We start from the raw sequence: 27,257 nt of genomic DNA, 5'->3' as shown, positions 1-27,257 counted from the left end.
GAGCAGATTTCAAGCTTTCTAAAAATATTCCCAGAGGAGTTGATTGATCACACCGTTTGGCCGCTAGAGGGCGCCAAAGTTGCTTCACCATAAAATCTAATATTTTTTGACACTCGTTGTTTTGATCCTAAATTGCACCCTTATTTGACAAGTTACGTCAATGTGTCATAAAAAACAAAAGACAGAGCAGATTTCAAGCTTTCCAAAAATATTCCCACATGAGTTGATTGACCACACCGTTTGGCCGCTAGAGGGCGTCAAAGTTTCTTCACCATAAAATCACATAGTTTTTGACACTTGTTGTTTTGACCCTAAATTTCTCCCTTATTTGACAAGTTACGTCAATATGTCATGGAATACAAAAGGTAAAGCAGATTTCAAGATTTCCAAAAATATCACCACGTGAGTTGATTGATGACCGAAATCGAACGCATTCGACAAAAAACCTAAGGAGAATGATCTGATCAGCCTGAAAATCAAATGCAACACTACAGCAAAATCAATTTTATAAACTCACAACTATATTCTACCGACATTTTATTAATTTGTAGTATGTCACTTAATATAACAAAAATTGCGCTTTGCGGTCAAACCACGTGCCAAATCTAGCAACAATATACACGTCTGTGCTTACTAATTAAACACAACTACAAACTTAAAATGATAAACATATCTTCCTTTCTTTTTTTGGTGTAGTCAATGTTTGTCAAACGGGAGGTGTTTTTCAGTGATGTTTGCTTGTAATGCTTTTTTAGCGTGATTTTTACTGGTCAAATGCTGCCTATATTGCGGTTCTGAGTTGGTCGAAAGGTTACACGCCGGACAATAGTAACTGCCGGACGGGGTGCGATACACTGATAAATCGCCGGTCAGATCGGCTACAGTCGGTACCGCAATCGGTACTGCCATCACTTGATTTTGAGGCGGTACCACCACGCCCATTTGGCTTAGTCCTGCAATCATTTCGGTTATAAAATGACATTTGCAGGCCGTAGAACTTACCGAGGGCGATAGATGGATCAGTAGTGGCGGCAAGGCTTAGTGATTTCAATTTTTTTGCGTGTTTTTGACCACTAAAATATGAATTTTTAAACTGTTCTATAAACATTTCAATCAAACTCACATATAGTGACTTTGTAGCTGTTCATTACAAGTAGTTTTAATACCACAAACATCACAACGAAACTGTTCAGCTGGCTGGGAGTCTTTTTTCTTTTTGACGGGCGGTCCGTTTGGTTCGTCGTCCAGGTTTCTTTTAAATTGCGTTCCAAAATTATCCTCGCCTCCTTCAAAGTTCATACTTTTCGATTTTGTTGATCTGATTAAGTTAAGCTAAGTTAAACGACGTGACTCTATCCAAGTTACCCCACTTACTTGATTCGGACCCAATTTCCTGAGGTGTCATAATAGCCCTGACCCGCAGGTGTCTTATGCCCTAATACGGCCCTGGAGTTAAATTAACTTAAAAAGTTTGATTCCTTCCGTACAAGATTAATGTTACCTTTGATGGTTCCTCCCCATGTAGTGAGATTCGGCGTGCAGCCTGCCAGTTAGTTGCAAATCGCACACTTGACAATGAAACCAGTTTGGATCTGATTCACTTCCCTATAAGTTAATGAAAATTGACTTAACTTAAAAGTAGATTTTGACGCCATTCTTTATAATTTTCAGACGAATTGAAAGACTTTATACTTGTACACTTAAAAATCGACTTTGAAAGAATAAAAATTGACTTAAGAAGCTTAAAAATTGTCGTTGTAGCCAGTCGGCAATGAAGTTTAATTTAAGAGGCTTAAAAGTAATCTTTGCTTCTCAGTCTTGAAAATTGACTTTGAAACAATCAAAATTGACTTAGGGAACTTAAAAGTTGAAATACTTTAGTCTTAGAAATTAACTTGGAAACCAGTTTATCAAAGGTAAACTTTACTTTGTCTCCACTAGCTTGAGCACGAGGATGCAAAGGTTCACCACTTTTCCCAGCATAGTCAACCAACCATTTTTTAATCTTCTTTTCGTGATTTTTCGACTTGTAATGCATCTTGGCGGTCATATTACTAGTCAATTTAGCGGAGCACAATTTACAAAACAGCGGCTGAAACAATACTTTTAAGTCCTTGGGCAAGCTGTCGTCTTGCAAATCCGGTACGATTTCGTGAACTAGAATCAAGCCCATAAAACAAACACATTATTAGTAAGGAACTGGTTTACCTGGTATCTCAAGAGGAGGCTTCTTTTTAGGGAATTTCCTGCTTTTATTGTAATGACTGCTAGAGAAATCAGAATTATTAGGAGTGCTGTTAAAACAAAATACCCGCCTCCAATTATTACAATTGTGCTGATTTTTGTTGTTACAGTGAAAATTCTGATTGTTAAAAATCGAAAAAGAAGGCGGGAAATTCCCTTTGTTGCCCCAGTTGTTCTGATTGCCAAATCCTTGATTGAAAGGTCTTCTCTTGATTCTTTTATAGTACAAAATAACCCTTATAAATAGTCAAGTTTTATTAAGGAGACATTTATTTGCTCAAATGGCTGTACCATAAAATGTTCAGGTCATGGATATGGCAATCACTGATAGTTGGTTTATAGAGACTTTACTTACACACATTTTTAGTGACATTTTTTGGTTTTTCTCTATGCTGCAAAGCATCTAAGACTTTTTGATGAAAGTTTCCTCCTGCAGCTACTGGACCTGCAGCAGTAAGTTTAACTCCTTCTTCATTATACCCTAGACCAAAACAATTATAATAATGCATGGGGTAGCATGGAAACTCCAAAAATTGTAAGATATACTCTTGGTCAAAGGTCTCTAAGTTTCACTTTTAATTTAACCCATCTAGTGAATAATAATATTACCATTAGAGATCAGAGAGTAGACCCAGACAATAATTTAATAGTGTGTAAGGTTGTTAAAATATATTTATACACAATATTGACTCTTTTACTATAAAATATCAATTTTCTAGATGGAAAATCAACCTGTTTGGTTTCCATAATGAAATCCAGGCTGTTGATTGTGATAATATGCCCCGGCAGCATTAGGATCATAGGGATAGTTATAGTAGGAGTCAGCTAGTGGGGTTGCAGGTGCTTGGTTGGCAAGTGACCCTTTCGCGCCTTTCCATGCCATGGCAGAGCTTCTGCTTTGCTCTTCTGCTTTGGGTATTTTGTAATTGTTCCAGCTTAGTTCTGTGTCTGAAATGTGGACGTCTTATCAACGATGTTTCCAACATGCTCAAAGGAAAATAAGGTAAAGGGACCTAACAAGTTTGTAGGGTCATAATTAGCATTAAATTTACAAATTAAAAACAAAGTCTTGTCTAGGGAATAATCAATGAAAAACTTTACAAAACTTACCATTGGGACTACTAGGCATAATATTTTTCTCACTTTTTTAAATTTGTATGAACAGTTTAGCTGTAAATATCATAAATATTTAAGTAAATTACAAATTTGTAAAGCCGATTGAATTTCAATTTTTTTTCAATAACAAATAAATTGCAAAGTGAAAAAATACGTCATTTGTCTGAACATTCAGTTGATTTGATAGCCTATCACGTGATATTTTACCTTAATTAACATTAAATAGTCAGATGATCGGAAATAAAATAACATCTGATAACGTTGCCAACTTGAAGGACCTACAGTTTGACAGGTGACAGTTGTGAAAAAATGGTGGAAAATGTAAATGAACCCTAATCTGAGTTACAGCCCCAAAATATTAGATTTAATTCAAGTGATTGTTTTTAAAAAACAAATTCACAATTTAACGAAATGTATAGCAGACACAACCTCAAAGCTTTGTGTAGAGTACCTCATATACATAATTTTAAATCCATAATTAGGAACATAACCCTTACAACCCAACAAACCCAAGATGGTATGTGTTATTTTCCCCAAGAACTTTGCTTTACTCTGTAATTTTAGTTGAAGTACCATCGTACTTTTCTCTATGTGATAAACTAGCCAAAGACCATAAGCAAGCCGACAGTTTAATAAACACTATGACAGTATTTGATAACTTTTTGTCTGAGGATGAAGAGAACAGCTTAATGAACGAACTTGACCCATATATGAAGAAATTGCGTTACGAATTTGATCACTGGGATGATGTATGTCTTAGTTTCATTGTTTTCATTGTGCACCAATAAGTGTAAATTGGGATTACAGGCTATTCATGGATATAGGGAAACTGAGAGACTGAAGTGGAATGAAGCCAACATGAAGATAATAGAAAGAGTGCGTAAATTGGCTTTTCCTCCTGAGGTTGCCCCAATAAAGTATGTGCACATACTGGACTTGGATAAGAATGGATGGATTAAAGCTCACATTGATGCTGTTAGAGTAAGTATTGAATTACATGTAACAAGTAAATAATCAGACAATTCAAAAAATATTATCAATGTCACTTTCCAACTGCCTTAGAGGTCCTGGCCACTGTAATCTCCCAATCATCTTTATGTCCAGGTTTAGTGTATTTCTTCATTTTTGGCTTTTTCGAATGTGTTCTCTTTGAGGGATGTAATATATTTCTTTTTTGCAGACTGTTAAAACGATCAGATAACAAATTGCCCTCCTTCTTCAAATTTCTAAGGTTTCCACTAATTTCCTGGCCCATCTGGAAGTCCACACCCAAATCTTCAAACTTTGTAGAGCTCAAAACTTTTGGTTTCACTTTTTTTTGCTGTAATCTGACCTGTCTAATTTTCTTCAATTTTTCTTTTCTTTCTTGTTCCTTTTCTAAATTCTTTTGCACAATTTTAATCATATGTATGTCACCAACTTTTTTCTTATCTAACTTTCTGGCTTTGAGCTGCTTTTGCAGTTCCAGTTGCTCTCTTTGCTTTCTTCTCTGTTGGACAGTTTTCTTTTTGTTTTTCACTGGAGGATTGATACTGATGCGGTCCAGGTCTTCAACTTCTTCCTTTACTTCAGTGTCTCCATCCTTTGAGGGAATTCCTTCTGACATTTCCACAACCCACTCCTTTGCTTTTTGGTTTGCTGATACTTTCCTAAACATACCTCTGGTTACTCTATCCAAGTGTTTTTCCTGTTTAATCACTTTTATTTCTTCTTCAGCTATAGTTTTCAACAAATCTTGGTGGTCCTCATAGGAAGGATTGTAAGATGTCCCAGGATGTGGTAACTCAACTGCAGGTAGAGGACTTTTCTTCTTTTGTATTTCTTTTGATATCCTTTTAACTGGCACTCCAGTGTTTCTTAAATTATGCACTTTAGTAATGGGTTCAGCCCAAGGATCTGTTTCAATAACTGAGTTTGATTGAACAGCCCAAATATCTTTAACAAAATCACCCCTTTTTTCTTTTTGCTCCTTCTTGATTTCATACAGCCTTCTCTCACTAAGTGCATTCAATTCCTTGGCTTTTAGAACTCCCTTTTGCAGGTTTTGTAGTTCCTTGTTCTTGACTAGCACATTTTTGCGCTCCTCTGGGGTCTGCACACGATTTCTCTTCTTTATGGGGTCAGGAACTTTAGTGTGGGACTGTAAAGCTGCAAAACCTTTCAAGGGGCGTTGCGCTTTCAATTTCCGGCTTTGACGTGATGTCACTTGGTGTTCAGACGGTTTGGCATCGATTACGAACAGCTCCTCGTCTGCTATTGTATCCAATGTGGCCCCTAGACGCTCCTCTTCCCATTGATCCTCTAGGAAGTCTTCTATGTCGGCTATTTTGGTGTGTTTCCGCCATGACAGTTTTGATTTTTTGGAAACACGTTTTCGTTTTGCATTTGATGCTACCATGTTTATGTTTTTAAAGAAAAATTAGTTATTTTTTTGAATGAAACAACTATTAAACTCATGGAACTTGAAGTAAAGGGAAAACTAACCTCACTATAAAATAAATGTCACTGTCAAATGTCAGTGTACCACTTCTTTTCCTGTCATTTGTACCGTCAATAGGAATGTGAAGTGAAATTTGGGATTCAAAATTAATTTACTTTCATGTCTCTGCTTTCATTACAGAAATTTATTTTGTTTTAGTTTTGTGGAGATACTATCGCAGGATTGAGCTTGCTAACCGACAGTATTATGCGATTAGTCCTCGATTTAAACAAGGATTTGTACGCTGATGTGTTGCTGCAGAGACGTTCTTTGTACGTAATGAAGGGGACTGCACGTTTCGATTACACACATGAGATATTAAAAAACGAGGAAAGCATTTTTAAGGGTAAAAAAGTACCGAAAGACAGACGTATTAGTGTTATATGTAGGAACGAGCCAGATCCTAAATATAGAGACTCTTAGCATATTGTGTTTTTCTCAAATATTTATTTTACATAAATTAACAAAAATATACTGTGTAAATAATAAATATTAAATAAGTGATGTGGCGTGGAATAGTTGGAAATTTCATCACCTATTAGCGCCTACGTCGTGAGCTTAAATCTGTGGTTTTTTTTTTAAAGAAGAAGATCAGCTGTTTTTGAGAGCCGAGAACTGTCAAATAGTCAAAATATTTTGATTTGCACTATTTGGAGATTTGAATTCTAAATTTGGTTACAAAATAAAATAATAGCTCTTCACTATATTGATTTAACTTCAAAATATGAGTGGTGCTAGTATGGATGAGCCGGAAGAAATTCCAGAAAGTGACCAAGAAGACTTTCCAATGGAAATGGAAAATGGACACATTACAGACTCAAACTCTGGTGCTGAAGAGGAAAATAGTTCTGGTGAGTTTTCCTATTTGATTAACAATTCACTGATAGCTCCCATTAACATAGATGATGAGCTTTTAAATTTGGCCAATGATATACCTGGAGAATATGATAGGGACATCCCTACAACTCATGGGGTAAAAGATTAACTTACAACTACTCCTCAATCTTGTCACATTTTCCTTGCAGTATCTTGGTAAATTAAACCCCCTAAGTGGTTATACAGTGTTTGAGGATGGAGACATCTTACACAATGCTTTTGCCATATACACCAACACTTTAGTGTTTCCTGGATTCACTTTGCCTTTAGTAATGAACAATTACTATGAAAATCGAGTTTTGCAGGACTTTATTGATAAGGATAATAAGGTGTTTATTTTGTTGTGTGCCAAGTAAGGGTTTGATCACAATTACCTACTAAAATCTTACAGTAATCATTTTTATAGTCTAGTTTATAATGGAGTGTATGAGTATGGAGTTACTATGGAGATTTTTGAAACTAATTTAAGGAACAATATGTTGCACATTAAAGCTAGGGGAAGGCAGAGATGTAAAAGGTTGGCAGATTCTAAAATGGAAAATGTGGCTGGTGAGTCAAGTCTAAAGTGTGAAACTGGCAACTTATTTAACAGTGTAATTAGGGAGAATTAAGCTAGTTACAGTCCAAGTCTTGGGAGAGCCACCTTTGATGTCTCCTTTAGCAAATACTGAACTCCTTGCCTTAAAAAGCAAGAGAAAGTGGAACCTGGAAGTGTTTGATGATCTCAGACAGTGCAGACATTTCAGAAGGTGGTTGTTTTTCATTGTAGTGCTCAATTTGTATAAAATTGTATGTTTATGTAGGATTCACTCTTCACAGTTTCCTTGGCCTGATTGGGTGTATAATTTGAATGAGTTGTCTTATTACACTAAAGTACTTTTGGAAGGATTAAGTTCATATGGAAAAGGTAGTGTTTCAGTCAGTTAAACTCCCATATAAAATAATGATTTTGATGTAGAATTGATACCAACTGATCCTGAAAAGTTGTCATACTGGTTTGTGCAAAATTACCACTTGATGCACAGGGAAAGACTTCAAATTCTTGGTCTTAGGACTACATTAGAAAGACTTAAAGTGGAAGTTAGTTTTTTGCAGTTGGTAATTTTCATGTACCTAATAAAATAATTGGAAAACATGAGATTGAATTGTAGGGCAGGCAAATTTGTTGTGTGACATGTGGAGCCCAAATCACTGACCCCAGTCAAGTGTTTGCAATGTCCAAAGAAGGAATTCAGAGCAATTATGTCAATCCAGGTGGGACAGTTTATGAAATCGTCACAGTACTTTCAGCGGCTAATTGTAAACTGGCCGGATCGCCTTCCAGACAGTTCTCTTGGTTTCCTGGGTAATTTGTCTAAAACTCACCACAAAATCGCGTTTTAACAGCTATTCCAGGTACGCATGGACCGTTATTCATTGCCGTAGCTGTAACACGCATTTAGGATGGCGCTTCAGCAGTGTAAACTTGACTCCTAAAGAGTTTTTTGGTTTGGCACACACCGGCATTAAAGTGCTAGCCCAAACACCTGCTACGCGTATTCTTGAAAATGAAAAAGGTGGCAATGTAAGCTTTGCAAGGGATTTTGTTTGGTAGTGGTCAGTTGAGAAATTTGTATAAACTTTGTCTGTGATAGTCACATAAATGTGGGTTTAAGTTGTGGAGCAATTTTTCAGAAAGGAAGGTTTATTTATTCATTCAAAAAAAGGAGCCTTAAGCTGCAGCTAGTTAGTAGGAAAAAAGTTTTTATCACACTATATAGTGATCAACATTTGAATGCTAATACACTGATTAAATTAGTTGATTACTAAACTAAGATTTATCATATATAATTTGTTTATTATTTAATTCATACATTATTTGTACTTAAAATGCAGTAACAGATCTCTGGTTTTTATTTGGAATATTATTTGGTCATTTTAAAATCCTTAATGTCATATCAGCTGGATTTATTATTAATTTACTATGCTAGTTAAATATATAAACAAAATGCCTTAAAAGCAAAATGCAATGATTCAATAAAATGTCTGTTATGGATGAGTATTTCAATCTCTTAGTGCCTGGTTCTCAACTGAGTGTGTGTCAAGAATATGACAGGATGGAAAATAGTAAAACATGTTGCACACACTCAGTTTTATTGTAACTGCAATAAAGATTGAAATTTCATCCCTGTAGTAAATAAATAAAGCTTTATTTTAGACTAGTGAATATGAACCCTTAGCTGAATTATCAGCTTCAGCAAGTACCTTGAGCAACTCTGTGCGAGCCTTACTACCAATCCAAATTATCAGCAGAGCTCCACAAATCAACTGAAGATTGTTACAAATTACTTTATTTTCATACAAACTGATTAAGTGTTAATCTCACCTGTGCACCAGCAAATATGTATGTAGTGGATGATATGTGATTGTTTTCTATCACATCCTGCATGGACCTTAAAGTTGACCCACCATACACTGCTAATAATTGGGCAGGGAATAGTCCCAAAAGTGATGCTATATGGTAAACTTTGGCACTCACATTACTTAACTGTAACAAAACTTTTATTGGTTTAAAATTATTCATCCAATCAAAACTATTCAGCTTTTCTAGTTGAATGATTTAGTAGTTATTCTTACAGCAAAAATAGTGTTTTGGAGTCCAAAAGGAATTGGTGTCAGTCTTGAGCAAAACACAATCTTAAAACATAGAGGCCCTGAGATTACTTGCATGATAGCAGTGGCCATATCATTTCTAGTAAACTTGTACACTGAAGGATGGTGTCCAACCATTTTCAGTACATTATGTGCAATAAACAGTCCAGTATTGGCACCACAAACCACTGCAACTTACTATTTTAATAAACCAATATTATTTTATTAAAAGTAAGTACTTACCCAGCAGCAGTCCATGGGCAACACCAAATAAATACCCAGAGGCCAGCACTAAAACTATATAACCTACACTAATAGGAAGTGAAACTATGAAGAAAAGAAAACAGATCACAGAAGCAATAATGACACTATTCTGTTGTTCTAGCCACAACAAAACAAACTTGATGTAAGCTTTACAAAGCACTAGAACTAGAACAATCACGCTCAAAGTAAAAACTATAGCCAGCAGACGGCCCACTGATAGAAAATACGGCGAGGATCGCATTCGAAAGCACCTTTTTTTGGGGCCCTCCAGTAGACTCTCATAATCTTCTAGTGGCAATTTCATTTTTGCCTGTCACTTTAAACGGCCTCCAGAAGATTCAAAACTGTGATTTCTTTTTCGTCATCTCCTAGATATGAGCGAAAACAGTTATTTATGGTAGATTATGTCCCAAATAACTGGACAATCATAACCTCAATTTGGGGTTGGTGTTTTTTTTTTAATTGTGCGGTTTGTTTAGCGGAATATACTAGTCATTACGAGGACTAATCGGATAAATGCTAATAATGTTTTATGACTCAGTAAGAGAATTCAGGGTTTAATGTTTAACTTTTTTTAAAATTTATTGTTTTGTTTTCTTTGGGACTGGTTGCCGAATGTCAGTGTCACGTGACACAGGGGCTGTGACAGTGTTGCCACAATGCTATAATTGAAACGTAAAGAGCGAAATTTTTGTAAACTGAAGTTTTTAATTTTGAACTCTATATTACGTTAGATAACATAAACTGATACAAATTAATGTGGATATGAAAAGCTGTCCTAATGCCAATTTATAATCAATTCATTAACAGCTATTGAAATCATTTTTGGGTTAAAATCCAAGCTTCTCGATAAATAACAAGTGCAAGTGCGGCAGGTCGGTTTTGACAGTTGCATGCCACCTTCTAATTCAAGACCACCTTGACCTTGAGTTTATATGCCATAAATAGTGAATTAAATACACAAGAAGACAGAATCAGAATACTGACAGATCTCACGTGACATTAATAATGATTCAAGAAGAGGCTGTTTTTCAAATAAGAAATACATTGCAATGATTTTTTTTTTGTTTTAATAGAGCTGATCCGCCCTCCGCACACCCTTTGGTCGTTTTAAGACTGTTAAAGAATATTTATGTTCATTTGATATAATACGCATTGTGAAACTGCACATCCCTACTTCTGCGAGTTCTCGGTTCTCGCACTGTCGCACAGAGGATTAGAAAGTTGCGCCGAAGGTCCCAAATCCAATATTCGGAACTCACCAACTTAAAAACCAATATGGCGCTCAAAAACAAGTGCAATTGCTAATCGAATTATAAAAACAAAGACTGAAATGTGATGGTTTTAAATAACACCAAGTGATGTTAGAACGTAAACTTAGTGCAGTTTTGGTTGCTGAGATCTGTTCTAGCGGCAGGTAGGTCTTTGACCCCGTTATTCATACAGAATGTTTTTAAAAAAAGCCAAAATTAGGACACTTCTTCTAATAATAATGACCAGCACGGCACACTCTGATTTCAGATAGCATAGCGTTGAGAAACAGTTGGCTGTCGTTATGGCAGACAGCCAAGGGCAAACAGTTGAGTACCAATGGGCCTACTCAATCATGGACTCCAGTAGAGTATCAACATTTTTGATATCCATGCTTCTGATAGTGTACGGGAGCTTTCGGAGCCTGAACATGGAACAGGAAGCCAGAGAGAAAGCTCATGGATCAACTAATTGTCTGCTGAATCCTTCTCAAACTGTCCAGGCTGAAAATAATGTCCAAACTTTGGATACCATGCATGCTTTGTGCTTACCATTGGGTGCTAGCATTTCCCTGTTGGTGATGTTTTTCTTTTTTGACTCCATGCAAATGTTATTTGCTATTTGTACTGCAAGTAAGTATTGTTTGTTTTTTATTTTGTTTATATGTAATTACTAGTAAATATTTTAAATGACATGAAAAAATGGAGCCAGAGAAAGCCAATCAGTTGGCAAAATAAAACCACATGACCAACTGTCATTCTAAGCTCTGTTTTCCATTGGTTTAGTGCAAAACTAGTCAAATCCCATACTGTTTCAGGTTTCAGTGTCATTTAATAGAACAGTGTACCAATATATTCCACTAATTTGTATCCTGCATGAAATGCTCAATGGGCACTCTGTAACATCATTTGATAGCAGGTCATGTGACTGCAATTATTTGCAAAGGAAAGGAATGAATGAGCACCTGTCAAATCCCTGTCATTACAAAATGGACCTCTAAAATCAAGAGGGTCAAGAAATTTTATTGGAAAAGTCCTCGTATAGGGCGCATTTGTTTTCAAGCTCCATGGAGCGGGCAGAGCGTTTTTGACGTCACGATGACGTAATTTGACAGTTGATTAAATTATGCTTTTGTTAAATTACGTCATCGTGACGTCAAAAACGCGCTCTTGAAAACGAATGAGGCCATGGAAGGTCCTGCAAACAATATCTTGACCAACTGTCAAATTACGTCATTGTGACGTCAAATTTGTTCTACAGGCTCCATCTCAAAGGGGACCACTGACAAAGAGGTCAAATTGAGCACCAGAAACTTGAAGAAAAAAAAACTAGGATATGAAATCTTATTATTAACCAGAATCGATTTTATTACCTTTAGAAAAAGTGCCAATCTCAATTATTTTCCTCTTCTAACTTATATTACCCATAGAATGATTAATTGTTTTTTTTACATAACATAGTAAGTCCAAAACAGTTATAGGATTTTGATTAAAACTTTCACCAGCAGAGACGTTTTACAAGTGAGTGAACAAGTGAGAATAGGTCTTTTTTTGCTATTGTATTTTTTAACTAGCCCCAGTTACCTGAATTTAAACAACAGTTTCTACTGTGTGTAGGTAATAATTAATTGTATAGTAATTTAAGATTGACAGAGTGTAAATTTCATACTTGAAGAGATATAAGTAATAAACACACTTGCATTGGTCCTTAATTATTAATCAGAAAACTTTGCAACAATGCACAATAAAAAAAGATAAATTATTGAATAATTGCCAGTTTGAGGTTGCTAATTGTTATTAGTTTGCAAAAAATTTCTGAATGCAATCTGTTGATTGTTTTTATTTGTCAATTACTATACAATGAGGAATTTTTCCAGTAATTGCCACTGTAGCCCTAGCATTTCTGTTGCTGCCCATGTGTCAGTATATAATCAGACCTTGTTCAGATGGAAACAAAATCTCATTTGGCATTTGTGGCAGATTTACAGCTGCAGAACTGCTATCATTCTCCCTCTCAGTCTTTATCGTTTGTATATGGGTGCTAACAGGTAAACAATAAATTTTCAATACTTGATAAGTTCTAATTATTTAACATTTATTCTGCTTAAGGTCATTGGTTGCTTATGGACGCAATGGGAATGGGCCTGTGCGTCGCCTTCATAGCTTTCGTCCGTTTGCCAAGTCTTAAAGTGTCGACCTTACTTTTGACTGGTTTGCTCATCTACGACGTGTTTTGGGTGTTTTTTTCATCGTACATATTTAGCGCCAACGTTATGGTCAAGGCAAGAAAACTGGTCACATGATTGTTTCAGCGTAAACTATGACGTATGTTTCAGGTCGCCACTAGACCTGCTGAGAATCCGGTAGGCCTAGTGGCGCGCAAGTTACACATAGGGGGCGTCGCGAAAGAAGCTCCCAAACTAAGTTTACCTGGAAAGTTAGTTTTTCCTAGCATCCACAATAGCGGACACTTTAGCATGCTGGGTTTGTTGACTAATGAAATGCGTGAATTTTTTTTAAGTAAGAGTTTTGTTTAGGTTTGGGGGATATTGTAATGCCCGGCTTGCTGTTATGCTTTGTGCTGCGCTACGACGCGTACAAAAAGTCGCAAGGTTTGGCGCCGGCAGGCTCCAGACTCACTTATTTCCATTGTTCCTTACTAGGCTACTTTCTGGGTCTCCTAACTGCCACAGTCAGTTCGGAGGTGTTTAAAGCCGCCCAACCAGCTCTGCTGTATTTGGTTCCGTTCACACTTTTACCTCTCTTAACAATGGCCTATCTCAAGGTAAATTTTCATTTTTATCCTAATTTGTAAGGTTAACACCATTTTTTATTTAGGGCGATTTACGACGAATGTGGTCGGAACCGTTTAAGTCTTTAAGTGTATCGAAGCATTTGCAAGACGTGTGATAAAAATTGATGGTACAACCGTTACTATATACGTTAGGAAATAACATTGTTTTTGGTTTACGAATGTTTCGATTACGGTCAGTGCAATGTATGCGGGTCGGATCGGTTTTTGTGGGTGTTCTATGTGATTAATCGCCTCTCTATTTTCTTTTTCTGTTTAATTTTTATCTGAACTATTTTTGCCTGACAAAATGAGAATAATCCACTCATTTGCCTGTTCAAAAACATATTTTGGCGACAGCGTTTACTAAAGTGTTTACAGTTTTTATTTTATTTTAACTCATTCTGACAAAACAAAATGGTTCATGTTACTAAAGCTTCAGATTCAGGCCCAAATACGCCTTTTGATATGTTTCTTACGTCACCTGACAGCTGTCGAAAATCACGCAGCTGTGATGCAAAATTACCAATCTAAAATGTTAAGTGACGTAAGTATCAAAGTGTTTCTTAACGTCAGAACTGACAAATTTGGCTCCACTTACAGTGCAATTCTTTAAAGAAACACATCTATTCTGTATAACAGTTTTGACAGATGTCACGTTTAACGTCCCAACTGTCAAATTTAGCTCCATGAAGCTGTAAACACTACTTACAGTGTTAATCCTCAAATAAGCAACTATTTGCAATTTCATTACTTTCAGGTCATTGGTGAGTGAGTTTTGATAGTTTTCACAGTTGTCACGTGACGAAAGCAAGATACGTATTTTGGCGTCAGTGTTTACTGGAGTGTTTACATTGCCTGTCTCATTTTAACTCATTCTGATGAAAAAAGATGGCCTATGTTATTACAGCTTAAAATTCAGGTTAATATTGTCACCAAAATACGTCTAAGGTATTGAAGTGTGTCTTAACGGCCCAACTATCAAATTTAACTCCATGAAGCTGTAAATACAACTTATAGTGCAATCCTCAAAGAAACTCTTCTATTTGACATTTTATACAGATATGTACATTCTTTTACATATCTGTATAAAATGTCAACATGTAGACTTAGCATAAGGAAGTCAGTTGCTTTTGTTTACCGAACAAAACATCATCAGTGATTATTCTCTTTTGTATGCAAAAAGTAGTATTTTCTGAGCCAGTGCTTGGATATAGGTATCCAATGTGATTCATATAATGTCTTTTACAAGAATAGACATTTTAGTACAGGGTGTCCTGAATTTTCTTAGCTGGCGAAGATATTGTGGGATGCCCTTAAACACAGTGTAAACTGCAGTAATACAGAACAAAGTCTCTATAGTACTAATTTACATAGTTTTAATCCGGGTTTTTCCAAATTTGGACGGTATTTATAATAACGTTTGTGTACTTTCTAAAGTATAATTTATAGTAGAGTTACATTTTGCATTGTTTCAACTATTTAACGTTAACAAATACCATATATATTTTAATAAGCAAAGACTGAATCATCACTATATTGATATATTATACATTATTATTACCGTTATTTCTAAACTGTACAAAAGCTAGCCGAATGCTTTTCGTGGGTATGTTTCACTGGTAGAATTTTAGTAGATCTGATCCTTTCAAGTAGTTTGAAATTGTTCTAAAATCGTCAACCAGCGAAAACTTCCTCTGTATTTTGTTTCCAATTATCAACGACGATCTTATTCGTATATTAGATGAACAACAACCAGCTTTATTTTCTAGCGTATTGAACAACACACTATTTTTGTGATTAGTAGGTAATATTGTAAGTTTCATCTCTTATCATGGCATCACATTTCAATTAGATTGTTCAGAGACAGTTTTATTGCTTAAACTACGCCAAAAAAAGCCTGAGAACATGCTTTTGAACAATCTAATATCATTTATTGTATATATTCGTACTCGTTAAGTCTTAAATACATGCACTGACATAAAAGGTTAATATGTAAGTGTTAATAATTTTATGGGTGAAAATTGCACACTGTAGAAAGATTTTGATGATATATGAGTATTGTTTATAATCAACCATCACAGAAATTGTATGTCTGTAAGAGTGTGTAAGCATAAAGCCTGTATTAGTACTTTGTTTATACTTCTGGGCCAACATTTTTAATATATCGAGTTCTCATTTTGTATAATGGCAATAATGAGGATGAAAGTTATAACACTGTTTCAATGGGAGTGTGAATGGAAACTCTACAAATCAATTATTGGCTAAGACTGTCCTGACATTTTTAATTTTTCCCATACACATCTCAAAAACTTTATTTGATCTAGAATTAGCGTCCAAATAAGACACTTAGTTGTGTTATTGTTTTTTTTTACTATTTAAAATAATTTAATATAGTAATATAATGAACGTAAAATATTAGGTTAAAGTGTTTTTATTGAACCTGGGATGTTGCTGGAAATACTAAGAACATTTCAATAGTAGAATTTATTAGTCAATAAAATATAATAAAAACTGTAAAGTAATTGAAAAGCGTTAAAGACAGATGTTCATTGTCCAAGTTAATTCAATACAGCATTTTTAGAAAGTCCTGGATTAAGAGGAACTGGATCAGAAACTTCTATGTTTCTGTCTTCCAGAGTGGTACTTTCGAGGTTTTCATAGTCGGCGGTTGTTTCTAAAATGTTAATGAGCAATTTTGAGCTTAACCACATCTTTCAAATCAATTTCAGCACCTGATACAATAGTATGACAAACAAACTTACCGTATACTTCAGTTGTAGCATCTTCCCTATCTCCACTATACTCCAAACTTAACGTAGGAATTGTTACAGCGAGAACCAGCAAAAGCACGAAATAAACGTTAGAATTCATGATTGTAAAGTTTGTCAGACACTGATCGTTCTCTGATCTTTTCTACGGTTTTTATACTTTTCTATCTTGAGATCTTAACAAATAAAGTGATAGTTTGCACACAGAGAGTAAATAAAATGCAAACATAAATCAATATGGAGTGTTTGCTTTATTTTTTTCATTTATAGTATATGGCACAGCAGACGTTTGTTTTCAATTAGATTATCGGGAAACAATGTTCTACAAACAGTGATTGAATGAGATACAATTTTTCTATTTTTTAAAAATATATTAATATAATAGTTCTATTTTTAAATACTAAGTTGCACTATATTTATAATACACACAGTGTATATACAATAATCATCACCTCTAAATTTAAAATACAAACCTGATTAACCCTATTTTACCCCTTAAAAATGTCACAATTTAAAAAAAACAATTATTTGTATGTCCTAAAATACAATTGAATAATCTCAATATACAAATTCCACCTACTACAACAATCACACAATAAAAGGAACTTTAATAATTAATGAAGTTTCCCAAGCTCCATTTTTTTTTGTATAATCTTGATGGAATGATATAAAAATGTGTCTACTAAACCGGCAACAGTGTACACACCACCGATGATCGCGCAAATATTAGTAAGAAAGTGTCCTAAAGACCTTTCCCTTTCAGTGTATTTGACCATTAAAGGTGACAATTCGTACTGGAAGAAAATTCCAGGCATTCCGCTTTCCCCACTCAAAATTGACACGGCTTTTTGGTGTTTGGTCACTGAAAATTGATTACTCAAAATCATTGATCTATCCTTTTTGGCATAGGAAGTGGGCACGATTTTTATATGGTACTGGAACATGGTTGCTCCTGGAATTTACTTAGTTTCAGACACTTTTTGTAAAGTATGATCAACTGAATTACCTTCAGTGGCTATGCCAGTGAAATCTTTTAAAGGATTGTGAGTTTCACTGTCTATACTAGCACCAAACGTCAGCCGTTTAATATGGTGGGTCATATTAAATTCTGTTGATGAAAAAGGCTGAACATCATGAACATGAACATGATTCACACTGAAACTTTTGCCAGGAGCTATGTGAAAGCTGCCACTCACACTAAAACGTCAATCATTAAAAAAATTGTAGTGTACAAATCAGAAAAGCTCACCGATTTACAATTAAATTTCCGTAAATCTGACAACCTTGTGTAAATGCAGTTTTTAGTTTTTCACTAAACTTTTCATGTTTGCATTGCTCTATGTTATCTACATTGTCCAGTGCCCATCTTTTCACTCTGTTGGTTTGTTAAAAAATATTAGCTTTACAGTGCCATGCGACCTTCAGGATTTCGGTTTGACATTAAAAAAGAGTCATGTGACTTTTAAAATATATTTTATTTTTTGAAAATCGTCACGTGACCTTTAGGATTTCGTTTTGACGTTAAAATAATTGAAAAGTGTCACGTGACCATTTGCACTGTAAAGAGGGTCACTTGTCTTTAAAAATATCAGTTTAAACTGAAAAACGATTACGTGATCCTTCAAATGACATTTAAAACTGTCATGTGACATTATAAATTCCATTCCAAAAGAGTCACTTGACCTTCAGGATCTGTTTTGACGTTGAAAAAGTCAGGTGATTTGAAAAAAAATAGACTAAACATAAAAACTGTCACGTGACGTTAAAAATGACATTTTAATCTTACAAATAGATAGGTGATTTGTCTGCAACGACGGTAAACAGTAAAGGATTGCTCGATTTTGTTTCCGGGTAGCGCATGGATCGTGACGTCACAGTAAAGTCTCCGGCGCACAATACACTAAATATGATCGATTGCAATCGGTTAACAATCTCGGACTTGATCATGACGTAAAAATCGTCACCGGGCCCATGCCGATACAGGCAACATTGCGCTTATGAGATTAAGCAGTTCTTTACTGTTTACCATCCTTGGGTTGCCTGTACTTATCATTTAGTATGATATTGCACAGGTAATCCATTAGTATCATAAATAAATATTGAACCCACCTATAGGCTTCTCTAACCTCTTCACAAGTATTGCAACATCCATCTCTTGCTCCATAACAACTACCACAATACTCAGTCTTATTTTGTGTGGCAACTTCATCAGTTGCATTTTTGCTTCTTATGGTTATATCCTCCTTTTTAGGCTCTTCAATGGCATTGCCATTTAAATCCAAACTTCGTTTGTATATGTTATGTGATATCTAAAAAAAAAACAATAATAATTAAGACTTAATTTGATTGTAATGTGATTGTTAAACCTGTAGATGCTGGTCACCAGAAGAATCCATGGCATCTAATGCTAAAAAGTCACAAGACACTTTTGGTACCACTACATCTAATTGAATCTCGATATTAGGACTGCGTGATGTGTCAACAAAGAGTTCTTCAGTTATATTTGGTGTTCGGTAGTTCAAAACTTCAATCCAGAAGAGCAGGCTGATTATTAGCAAGGAAATTATACTAATTGCACCTCCACCAAGTGTTTGGATTCTAACATCTTCAAGGGTTTTTGGGTAGGCATCAAACCGACGGAGTTTCTTCAAAAAGTCCATCTTTTGGCTAAATACACACTAAAATTTCAAGTTCAGGGATTGGTGGTGTTGTGTTCAATTCAGTTCAAAGCCAGGACATTACAAGGATTTTTTTTATTTTTTACTTGTAATGTGTACTCAAGTATTAAAAGTTGATAATTTGTCCACATCAACAAAGTTTTTTTAACCGGTTAGAAAGGGGGGGAAGGCTATATAGATAATAGATGTCAAACCACTTGAAAATTAAGCACTTCCTGAACTGATTATTATAAATAACTCTAACTCTGTTTTCGCTGACTAAAAAACCAGATCCAAATGTGAAAAGGGGCCGAAAACACTTTAAAGTGACGTTCATTAATTTATGTTTTCATTCTCAAGTTCTCATAACCTCAATTTTTGTATAGAACCTGTGTTGACAGTTGACAGTAACATATAGGAATGGGCAGTTGTTTCCTATTTCACTTCAACTGACAAGGAGAGTAAAATTTACAAACAAAATTGGTTACTGCTTGGGAATTTAATGGATTGGGTTTTTTTGGATTAATAGTTTTTCATAAAAAAAAGTTTTATTTAATCTTCCTGTTGCTCTAAATAAACAACTTCCTCCACCAATTCGGTGCAAACACGTTCTTGCTCTTGTAACTCATACTCCTCATTTACAATATTAAAATTGTCCAGACAAACGTCTGAAGAGTCTTGGATTGTAGTTTCTCCTTGCGATATTTTAGTAATCAACTCGTCCACATCTGTACTGTAATAGTCAGGCCGTTTAACACCTTTTCTGGATTTGGGCAATACTACAAGTCCATCGGGAACGAATACGGGCTTTTTATAAATGATGTCAAGCGCTTCTTTTTTCCTTTCGGTGGCTTCCTGGTGCTCCAAATTTTCGTGACTATACAGCAAATATTTGCGTCCGAATCTCTTTCCGCAGTATTTACATTCGTGTTTCAGGTGCTTGTGCACCGTCTGCATATGCTCGAGCAGTTCGACTTTGGACGATTTAGTAATGTAGCATATTCTGCATCTGTAAATGTTTTTTATCACCAATAGAGACACACCCTGTAACAAAATGTGTGATACATACCGCTTGTCAAAATTAGGATCTTCGTGTAGTTTCATGTGTCTGTTGAAATTGTTGCTGTTAGCCATGACAAGGCCGCATTTTTCGCATTTTTTCTCACGAATTCGCAAGTGAGTCTATAATGGAACAATTTAAAGTAGTATTTAAAAAAAGTGACTCAACTTTTTAAGTACTTACCTTGTAATGTTGTAGAAGATTTTGATTGCTACTCACCACTTTGTGACATATTTTGCATATAAACGGTACTGTAATAAATGCAGTTCAATAAGTTACATATGAAATTTAATATACTCATATTAGTAATTAATGCTCAATTATATCCTTACTGTTATATAACTTTTGATTGATGGATGAACGCTGAAAAGGTTTAGGGCCTTTGATGGCATTGCCACGACCACCCTGTCCGTAATCCAGGGCTTTTCCGTTTTCGTCGTGACCCAATTTTTCGTGAGCTTTCAATCGGTTTTCAGATGCAAAACTAAAATCAATTGCGTTAGTCACAGTTTGTAATTGGTCAAACAAATCAGCAAGCTTAAAGCTGCTTTTTTGACCAATCACAAACCATTCTTATGTTATCGCAAATACTCTACATGTTGACTTAACATAAAGAATCAAATTTATCATTACAATTATTCCAGGATGACGTCATTTGACACTGTGTATCCCATATCAAATATGGTGGGCATATCAGTTAAAGCATAGACTAAATGATAAGTTTAGACAAACAGTGGAAACATGGTACTGAAAATTAATTTAAGTAAGCAGCGTGAGATGGCACCACTAAACGTATATTCTGTTAGAAAACATCAGTTTTGATGCGGCGTTGTCTAGTTGACAAATCACATTTTTTGTTTTGTTTCTGGGCAAAAAATAACAGATTTTGTGTGTGTTTTCTGTAATTATTGCGTTTCACTTCGTTGTATTTTTAGTTTAGTTATTTGTTATTAGTTTATTTTTATTATTCATCAAGGGTTATTTTATACTTAATACATTATGAATTCCATGTGTTCCAAATCTTAAAACAGTCACGTGACCATTTGTACCTTAAAATGAGTCACGAGATTTAGAGTTTAAAACTAAAAAACGATCACGTAATCTTTAAAATTAAATTTAATTATTGAAAATAGTCACGTGACCCGTCAAATAATATTTTGTCATTTACAGTCACGTTCATTTCAGGGTTTCGTTTTGGCATTAAATAAGCGCCACGTGACCTTTAAAAATAAAATGTGAGTATTGAAAATCGTCATGCGACTTTACGAACTGTAAAAAGAGTCACGTGACTTTTCAAATAATTATTTTAACATCTAAAACAGTCACGTTACCTTTAGGATTCCGGTTTGACGTGAACACATTTTTAATCGAAAATGCATTATAAAAAGAGTAACGTGTGTCTTAAAAATATCAGTTTAAACTGAAAAACGAGCATGTGATCCTTTAAATAACATTTGGACATTCAGAACTGTCCTGTGACATTATAAAATCCGTTTTTAATCTTAAAAGAATCAGGTGACTTTAAAAAATGTTAAAAATCGTTTTTTTTTTATTAACTTTATGAACTGTAAAGAGTCAAGTGACCTTTAAAAATATATTTTATTTTTGAAAATCGTCACGTGACCATTTGCACATTATAAGGAGTCAGGTGACTCTTCAAATATTTTGAATCTAAAACAGTCACGTGACCTTTAGGTTTTCGTTTTGACGTTAAAATAATTGAAAATTGTCACGTGGCCATTTGCACTATAAAGACGGTCATGTGATCCTTTAAATAACATTTGGACATTCAGAACTGTCATGTGACATTATAAAATCCGTTTTTAATCTTAAAAGAATCACGTGACCTTCAAGATATGTTTTGACGTTAAAAAAGTAACGAGATTTGAAAAAAAATTGTCTAAACATAAAAACTGTCACGTGACGTTAAAAATGACATTTTAATCTTACAAATAGATACGTGATTTAGTGTATCAGTTTAAAACTAAAAAACGACGTTTTTTGACGTTAAAAACGAGTCCTGTGACTTTTAATTAATAGAATCTTTATTATCGATACCTCAAACCAGAAATTCTTATCTTGTTTAGTTTGCAAAACTACGATGAGTAACTTAACTCAAATTTATTTGAAAAAATCAAGCTTTCTTAGGCAATTCAGATGCAAGAAGCAGATTATAGGAAGAAGAGCAAAAGAAAGCGGATTATAGGAATACTGCAAAAGTTGGCAACTATGTCTGCAATGACGAGCTGTATTAGCGCCATCTCTTAGAATTTACCTACAACTGAAGCGGCCGAAATACAATAGGAAGCCCTAGAAGCGTAAACGGGTTTCTTTTTGGGTGCCACTTTAATTACATTGCGCTGGTTGTCTGTACTTATCATTTAGTTTATGGTTAAAGTGACGTATTCTAGAATGATCTGTACTCTTTGTTTTTTCTACTTCTAACCCAAAACTTACCAGATTTTACATATACTGCAAGTAAACTGTGAATAAACGTCGTGGTTGTTTAAATGTCTATCGAAATAGTCTTTTCTAGAGAATTTACAGCCACACAATTTGCATTCGAACTTTTTCGGGGGTTCATGTATTAACCTGTTAATATTGATAATTAAAACGACTATATAATTAACAAATTCAATATACACAACTGACCTGATATGTGAGCGTAAATGCCAATTGGTAAAGAATAACTTTTGGCAAATCGTGCACTTGACTTTGGGCGGTTGACTAGTGTGACGCATCATATGATGGTGACGCAATCTTTGCCTACTTTTGTATGTCATAGGGCACTGATCGCAGATAAACGTAGGTGCATCTCGATCAGCTATAATTTTAATATAAGTTTTCTTAATTAGTTTGATGTACAGTTTAATTTTTGGATTAGTGACAAAAGTAACGTAACGGATTTCTGAGATCGAGTGGCAACACTACAACTGACATTTGACATTAAGAAATGACTGAGCTCAACAATTTTTTTGGTCACATGATGGTAAAAACTTTTGAAAATCAGACAGTAGTAAAAACTCACTGTTGTGAGCATTCCGAAGGTGATTTCTCAGTCCTATTTGAGTTTTCAGAATTTTTCCACACTCATGACACATTGTTGCTGAGCTTTTGTGAACTAGCTTCGTGTGCATGGTTAAACTAGTGCTGGCAGCAAAGGACTTGCCGCACTGTGAACACAAGTAACTGGGATGAACCTTGCTGTGTTCTTTGAAGTCTTCTTTAGTGAATCTACAACGTATTAGGTAACTACTAAATCCTATTAAAAGCTATAGCACATACTTTACTGAACACACATTACATAGCACATAATTGCAACACGGTGCGTCAGCCACGTCTTTCAGGTGAGCCTCTAAAGCGGTTTTACTGAAAAACTCTTTAGCACACTGATTTGGACATTTAATAGCGCATTTGTTGAGTCCTTTAAACATTCTTTTGTGCCTTACTAAGTTGCCTAGTGCTAGAATGATAAAACGGTTCATAAAATTGTCAATAAGTGATCAGAAGCAACTTGCTTTTAAATTTTTTTTTACACCTTGCACAGGACAAGTTGTACTTTATGTTATGAGCAAATAAGCGGTGTACTTGTAAAGCTTCCTCCTCGCTGAATTTTTGATCACAACAATCACAGGGAAACGAGGGCCCGTCAGCACTCACAATTCGTTTTTGATGATGTAATCGTGTGTGATCAGTAATATCACAACTAAAAATATTTGATTAAAATCAACTTATTCAATATAATGAAACTGAGCTATAAAAACATCTATCAAAACACGTTTTGACTCACTCAACACAAATATGCAACTTTAACTTTACTTTTAATATACCTTTTAGTACTTTAGTGAACGATATTCAAATTTTAAGTACAACAAATAGATAGAGAACAATGACAACTAGTAATTAGTCGTTTTCTTTCAGATCTAACCGCGATATGATCCAAAAATCACGTGGCCTGCGTATAATTTTGTAATCATAAAGTCATGTGATTTTTAGAAAAAAATAAAGTGGCTCCCTCCGGCGGCGGTTCTATCAAAATAGCTTTTAATCAAATGTCAAATTTTGTGTCTTCATGGCCTCCTAATTAAGATGGAGATCTAGATATAAAACCTTCTCAAAATTATACATAGTAATCTCATAATATAGTGGTCATGTGACATACTGACCACTGATATGACATCTATTTAAAAAATAATAATCTAACATGCCAGGTCCTAAGTAACTGATAGTAAAGAAATGCTTTCAACAAAGGTGAAAAAAAACATAGGTTACATAATATGTCCCATGTTAGGTAATTTGAGAGTCTGTCACTAGATAATTATTAGCATTCCTGATGTAATGTGATGAATTGTCAAATGAGATCCCATCTCAGGTAATCTCACATCACAGCTGACACATGTCACTTATAATGTTTTGCCCTTTTTAGTTCACAGTTTCAGTTCATACACTGAATTTTTCATAAGTTCTGCTCTAAAATCTAACTCACCTAGAAGTCAATTTGGCATCACATAGTGGACAATCATAATCAGCAGGCATGTAATCTCTAGCCAAGTAAATTATCCTTTTCTTACCAGTTGATTTGTGGGACATATCAATTGTCTTTATTCCCATTTTAAGCAAGTCTTCACTTTGTTGTGAAGACATTTCATCCACAGTGGCTGATATAAAACGGAACTTGTCCAGTTGTCCAGAATCCGATGGAATTTTTGAGCCTAAAAATCAAAAATTGAATTTTCTAAAGCAACTCAAAATGTAAATGATTACCTTTCTTTCGAGCTTCCTTTGAATTGCTTTCCTCCTCATTGTGATTTGATGATGAGTCTTCCAAGAGATATTGTTGAGAGTCATCATCTGATTTTGTGATATCAACTGTGTTTGAATTAAAAATAGGAGAATCTTTACACACAATTTCAACATTTTTACAGCTACTATCAGTATTAGAGAAAACACTTTCTGCATGTAAACATTTGTTTATAAACTCCCAAGTAGCCTTTAACTGGTATACACAACATTCACATATTTTGTTCTCGTCGGTAAGAGTCTGAAAATAAGGAGCTTAACAGTTTTTTCCTTAAAGAATAAATGAGACTATATTGTTACCAGAGAAGGAACACAAAATTGCAATTTGTCTTTAAAGGTTTCATTAGTAGTCCAGGAATAATTTGTAATTGGAAACAGTCTTGCACTACCAGTATTCTCACTTTTAAGGCACACCCGACAGCCTAATGGGGAGCAAAAATTTAGGGCACTCATTTGTAGTTAGTTTATAGGGAGGTAAACACTGCAATCTCAGTAAAAATTATTCAGCTATAATCAAAACTAGTTATATCTTTAATTTGGATCGTTAAACCTAGACACTGTTCCATGTTTGTTATATTTGAAAATTCAAAATTGGTACCAAATACCCCCAAACTTTTATTTTAAATGCACAGATGAAAAACTACTAGAGGACTCCAAGCAAAACTCACGAAACTTGTGCGTTGTGCGCCCTCTGACTGTGATTTTATTTATTACTGCTGAACCCAACCTCAAATTTGTTCTTCTCTTCTTTAACCACCATATTCACCCAAATACATTATACCCTTAGTTTTGTTCGAAAAAGGTGGCCGATAAAAAATATTGGTGGAAATTTCGGAATGCGCTGTATATTTAAAAATGTAATGTATATTTAAAAAAAAATACCTACCAGCTGAAGAAGTGTTTTGAATGATTTTTGGTGAGAGGGCAGGTTGGGTTGTTTGTTTTGATGTTTCCAAGTCAGAAAGCTCTTTTGAGTCATTGCCCTGGTTATCTGATTATAAAGAAGAATTAATTGATATAAATGAGGATAAATTTATTTTTATCTTGAGGCATCACAGTTATGTATATTATACCTATATCCAAGATAAAAAGGTTCAAGGTAGTCAAAATATATCATATTACTTTGACAACAGTATATAGGTATTATTTGTTAAGTTTAATACACCTAAGTTTAATAATAAGGAAATATGTTAAAAAACAAAACTCAATAAGAAACACATTAGTTATAATTACATATTTTTGATTGAAATTTTATCTTTATAATACAACTGATATTTAAACAGAAAAATTAAATTATTAAATTTATAGAGTAAAATTGGCATTCTCTTTAATCCACATACCTAAATTATTTTTTTACATTTACTGTGACCTGACTGAGAATGTTACTATTGATAATTATACCTACCACAAATTTCAGACTGTGGGTTTTGAACTGAGGAAGTTGGTTGGAGGAATAATGATGGGGCACCCTGTCTAACCAACTTTTTCCTACTTCCTGTCATTACAATATCTTCAGCTGCAAAATGTCTGTCACATATGTAGCAACTAAAGATAGATATAAATTTATTTAGTAAAATAACAGGAAATAAATAAAGATAACAGAGGATACTGCAATATAATATTGGCATCTTGATTAACATTCTTGTTTTCAATTAAGTCTACTCATAGGTGATAAAGTTAGCCAGACTTGAAAGTCTATTTATATCATCATTATTACTATTAAATTAAGCATTTTTTAAAAGTATTCACATTCACACACGTTTTTAAACAGTATTCACCCTGGATCAAAACTAAATTAAGCATAATAGATCAGTAATACCTGAATTATTAGGTATGTTGTATGAATATTGAGAAAATACCTTAATTTGCGCACTTCTAATAACGACTAAACTTACGTGTGAAACACTTCTATATCTGTTCGCATTGTCCAAATCAACAAAGAGCTCAAAATCCTTTTCCAATGAGCAAACAAGAGAGGGTTTTTAGAAGGGTTGGGAAACCTAAAGCGGCTACCACCACTGTCTGGTTTGCAACCACGAATCACACAACCAGCTTTTCCCATGTTTTTAAAAGAACAGATTAAGAAAACACAAAACAAAACAGAAACAAATTCGATGCACAAAAATTACAACCAAAACAATTGTTTACCTTCGGAACATAGGTTAGGATTTAGATTTTAGAAAAGAAAAAAATGTAAACAGGTTGATTATGACATGACAGTATTGACACAAGTAAAATCTGACTGGCCCTCTTGCGGTCCCCTCTTCAAAGAACGTTCATAATTATTAATTTGGTGAATATGACCATTAATCTGTAAT

At 34.6% G+C, this 27,257-nt stretch overlaps 8 protein-coding genes and 2 long non-coding RNA genes across 16 annotated transcripts; 4 read left to right on the top strand and 6 right to left on the bottom strand.

Annotated features, from left to right (window-relative positions):
- Positions 1 to 489: 489 nt before the first annotated feature.
- LOC145726043 (zinc finger matrin-type protein 4-like) lies at positions 490 to 3,515 on the bottom strand. Of its 3 annotated transcripts, none has more exons than XM_081974991.1 (9): positions 3,355 to 3,515; positions 2,977 to 3,192; positions 2,600 to 2,725; positions 1,928 to 2,157; positions 1,502 to 1,605; positions 1,375 to 1,446; positions 1,124 to 1,318; positions 1,003 to 1,073; positions 490 to 953 (listed from the first exon to the last, which is right to left on the bottom strand). In XM_081974991.1, the coding sequence occupies exons 1-9, from the start codon at positions 3,371 to 3,373 to the stop codon at positions 697 to 699; spliced, it is 1,290 nt and encodes a 429-aa protein (XP_081831117.1). In that variant the 5' UTR covers positions 3,374 to 3,515; the 3' UTR covers positions 490 to 696. The 3 variants fall into 3 exon arrangements, with proteins under 3 accessions (XP_081831117.1, XP_081831118.1, XP_081831119.1); XM_081974992.1 differs by having other exon boundaries at positions 2,600 to 2,689; XM_081974993.1 differs by lacking the exon at positions 2,977 to 3,192 and having other exon boundaries at positions 3,355 to 3,480.
- Positions 3,516 to 3,665: 150 nt separating this feature from the next.
- On the top strand, positions 3,666 to 6,264 carry LOC145726051 (RNA demethylase ALKBH7, mitochondrial). Its single transcript, XM_081975002.1, has 4 exons — positions 3,666 to 3,877; positions 3,925 to 4,109; positions 4,168 to 4,341; positions 5,999 to 6,264. Exons 1-4 carry the CDS (start codon positions 3,772 to 3,774, stop codon positions 6,260 to 6,262), a joined length of 729 nt encoding a protein of 242 aa, XP_081831128.1. The 5' UTR covers positions 3,666 to 3,771; the 3' UTR covers positions 6,263 to 6,264.
- On the bottom strand, positions 4,328 to 5,853 carry LOC145726041 (ribosome biogenesis factor Nop53). The gene has a single exon (XM_081974989.1). It carries the CDS (start codon positions 5,756 to 5,758, stop codon positions 4,403 to 4,405), a length of 1,356 nt encoding a protein of 451 aa, XP_081831115.1. The 5' UTR covers positions 5,759 to 5,853; the 3' UTR covers positions 4,328 to 4,402.
- A 50-nt stretch (positions 6,265 to 6,314) lies between the features above and the next one.
- Positions 6,315 to 8,913, top strand: ohgt (E3 ubiquitin ligase component cereblon). The gene is made up of 9 exons (XM_081974990.1): positions 6,315 to 6,690; positions 6,742 to 6,812; positions 6,865 to 7,067; positions 7,122 to 7,264; positions 7,317 to 7,464; positions 7,519 to 7,622; positions 7,674 to 7,813; positions 7,867 to 8,060; positions 8,111 to 8,913. Exons 1-9 carry the CDS (start codon positions 6,564 to 6,566, stop codon positions 8,307 to 8,309), a joined length of 1,329 nt encoding a protein of 442 aa, XP_081831116.1. The 5' UTR covers positions 6,315 to 6,563; the 3' UTR covers positions 8,310 to 8,913.
- Positions 8,532 to 10,237, bottom strand: LOC145726049 (transmembrane protein 64). The gene is made up of 4 exons (XM_081975000.1): positions 9,590 to 10,237; positions 9,332 to 9,534; positions 9,081 to 9,242; positions 8,532 to 9,022 (listed from the first exon to the last, which is right to left on the bottom strand). Exons 1-4 carry the CDS (start codon positions 9,912 to 9,914, stop codon positions 8,909 to 8,911), a joined length of 804 nt encoding a protein of 267 aa, XP_081831126.1. The 5' UTR covers positions 9,915 to 10,237; the 3' UTR covers positions 8,532 to 8,908.
- Positions 10,238 to 10,670: 433 nt separating this feature from the next.
- SppL (signal peptide peptidase-like protein) lies at positions 10,671 to 16,072 on the top strand. 2 transcript variants are annotated; one of them, XM_081974996.1, is made up of 7 exons: positions 10,671 to 11,027; positions 11,111 to 11,493; positions 12,738 to 12,908; positions 12,970 to 13,142; positions 13,197 to 13,344; positions 13,398 to 13,645; positions 13,699 to 16,072. In XM_081974996.1, exons 2-7 carry the CDS (start codon positions 11,166 to 11,168, stop codon positions 13,768 to 13,770), a joined length of 1,140 nt encoding a protein of 379 aa, XP_081831122.1. In that variant the 5' UTR covers positions 10,671 to 11,027; positions 11,111 to 11,165; the 3' UTR covers positions 13,771 to 16,072. The 2 variants fall into 2 exon arrangements, with proteins under 2 accessions (XP_081831122.1, XP_081831121.1); XM_081974995.1 differs by having other exon boundaries at positions 10,684 to 11,027; positions 11,132 to 11,493.
- Positions 16,073 to 16,119: 47 nt separating this feature from the next.
- On the bottom strand, positions 16,120 to 16,554 carry LOC145726054 (uncharacterized). Its single transcript, XR_014177472.1, has 2 exons — positions 16,417 to 16,554; positions 16,120 to 16,328 (listed from the first exon to the last, which is right to left on the bottom strand). It is a non-coding gene; the product is annotated as an uncharacterized LOC145726054 (long non-coding RNA).
- A 218-nt stretch (positions 16,555 to 16,772) lies between these two features.
- LOC145726044 (endoplasmic reticulum-Golgi intermediate compartment protein 3) lies at positions 16,773 to 19,477 on the bottom strand. Its single transcript, XM_081974994.1, has 5 exons — positions 18,789 to 19,477; positions 18,532 to 18,731; positions 17,672 to 17,797; positions 17,429 to 17,619; positions 16,773 to 17,374 (listed from the first exon to the last, which is right to left on the bottom strand). Exons 1-5 carry the CDS (start codon positions 19,080 to 19,082, stop codon positions 17,037 to 17,039), a joined length of 1,149 nt encoding a protein of 382 aa, XP_081831120.1. The 5' UTR covers positions 19,083 to 19,477; the 3' UTR covers positions 16,773 to 17,036.
- A 131-nt stretch (positions 19,478 to 19,608) lies between these two features.
- Positions 19,609 to 27,232, bottom strand: LOC145726038 (zinc finger protein 532-like). Of its 4 annotated transcripts, XM_081974984.1 has the most exons (15): positions 26,835 to 27,232; positions 26,345 to 26,484; positions 25,826 to 25,930; positions 25,240 to 25,361; positions 24,904 to 25,180; positions 24,626 to 24,851; positions 23,658 to 23,845; positions 23,425 to 23,602; positions 23,168 to 23,373; positions 22,792 to 22,963; positions 22,597 to 22,731; positions 20,472 to 20,623; positions 20,323 to 20,390; positions 20,149 to 20,261; positions 19,609 to 20,088 (listed from the first exon to the last, which is right to left on the bottom strand). In XM_081974984.1, exons 1-15 carry the CDS (start codon positions 26,999 to 27,001, stop codon positions 19,632 to 19,634), a joined length of 2,706 nt encoding a protein of 901 aa, XP_081831110.1. In that variant the 5' UTR covers positions 27,002 to 27,232; the 3' UTR covers positions 19,609 to 19,631. The 4 variants fall into 4 exon arrangements, with proteins under 4 accessions (XP_081831110.1, XP_081831112.1, XP_081831111.1 ...); XM_081974986.1 differs by lacking the exon at positions 25,240 to 25,361 and having other exon boundaries at positions 24,904 to 25,008; XM_081974985.1 differs by lacking the exon at positions 25,826 to 25,930.
- Positions 25,904 to 26,254, top strand: LOC145726059 (uncharacterized). Its single transcript, XR_014177477.1, has 2 exons — positions 25,904 to 26,031; positions 26,080 to 26,254. It is a non-coding gene; the product is annotated as an uncharacterized LOC145726059 (long non-coding RNA).
- Positions 27,233 to 27,257: the final 25 nt, after the last annotated feature.

Source organism: Ips typographus, linkage group LG3, assembly GCF_016097725.1.
Source record: "Ips typographus isolate SLU linkage group LG3, UJ_Ityp_2.0, whole genome shotgun sequence".
Taxonomy (NCBI): Eukaryota; Metazoa; Arthropoda; class Insecta; order Coleoptera; family Curculionidae; genus Ips; species Ips typographus.
Note: the sequence above shows the minus strand (reverse complement) of the source record. Positions and strands in the feature narration are given on the sequence as shown.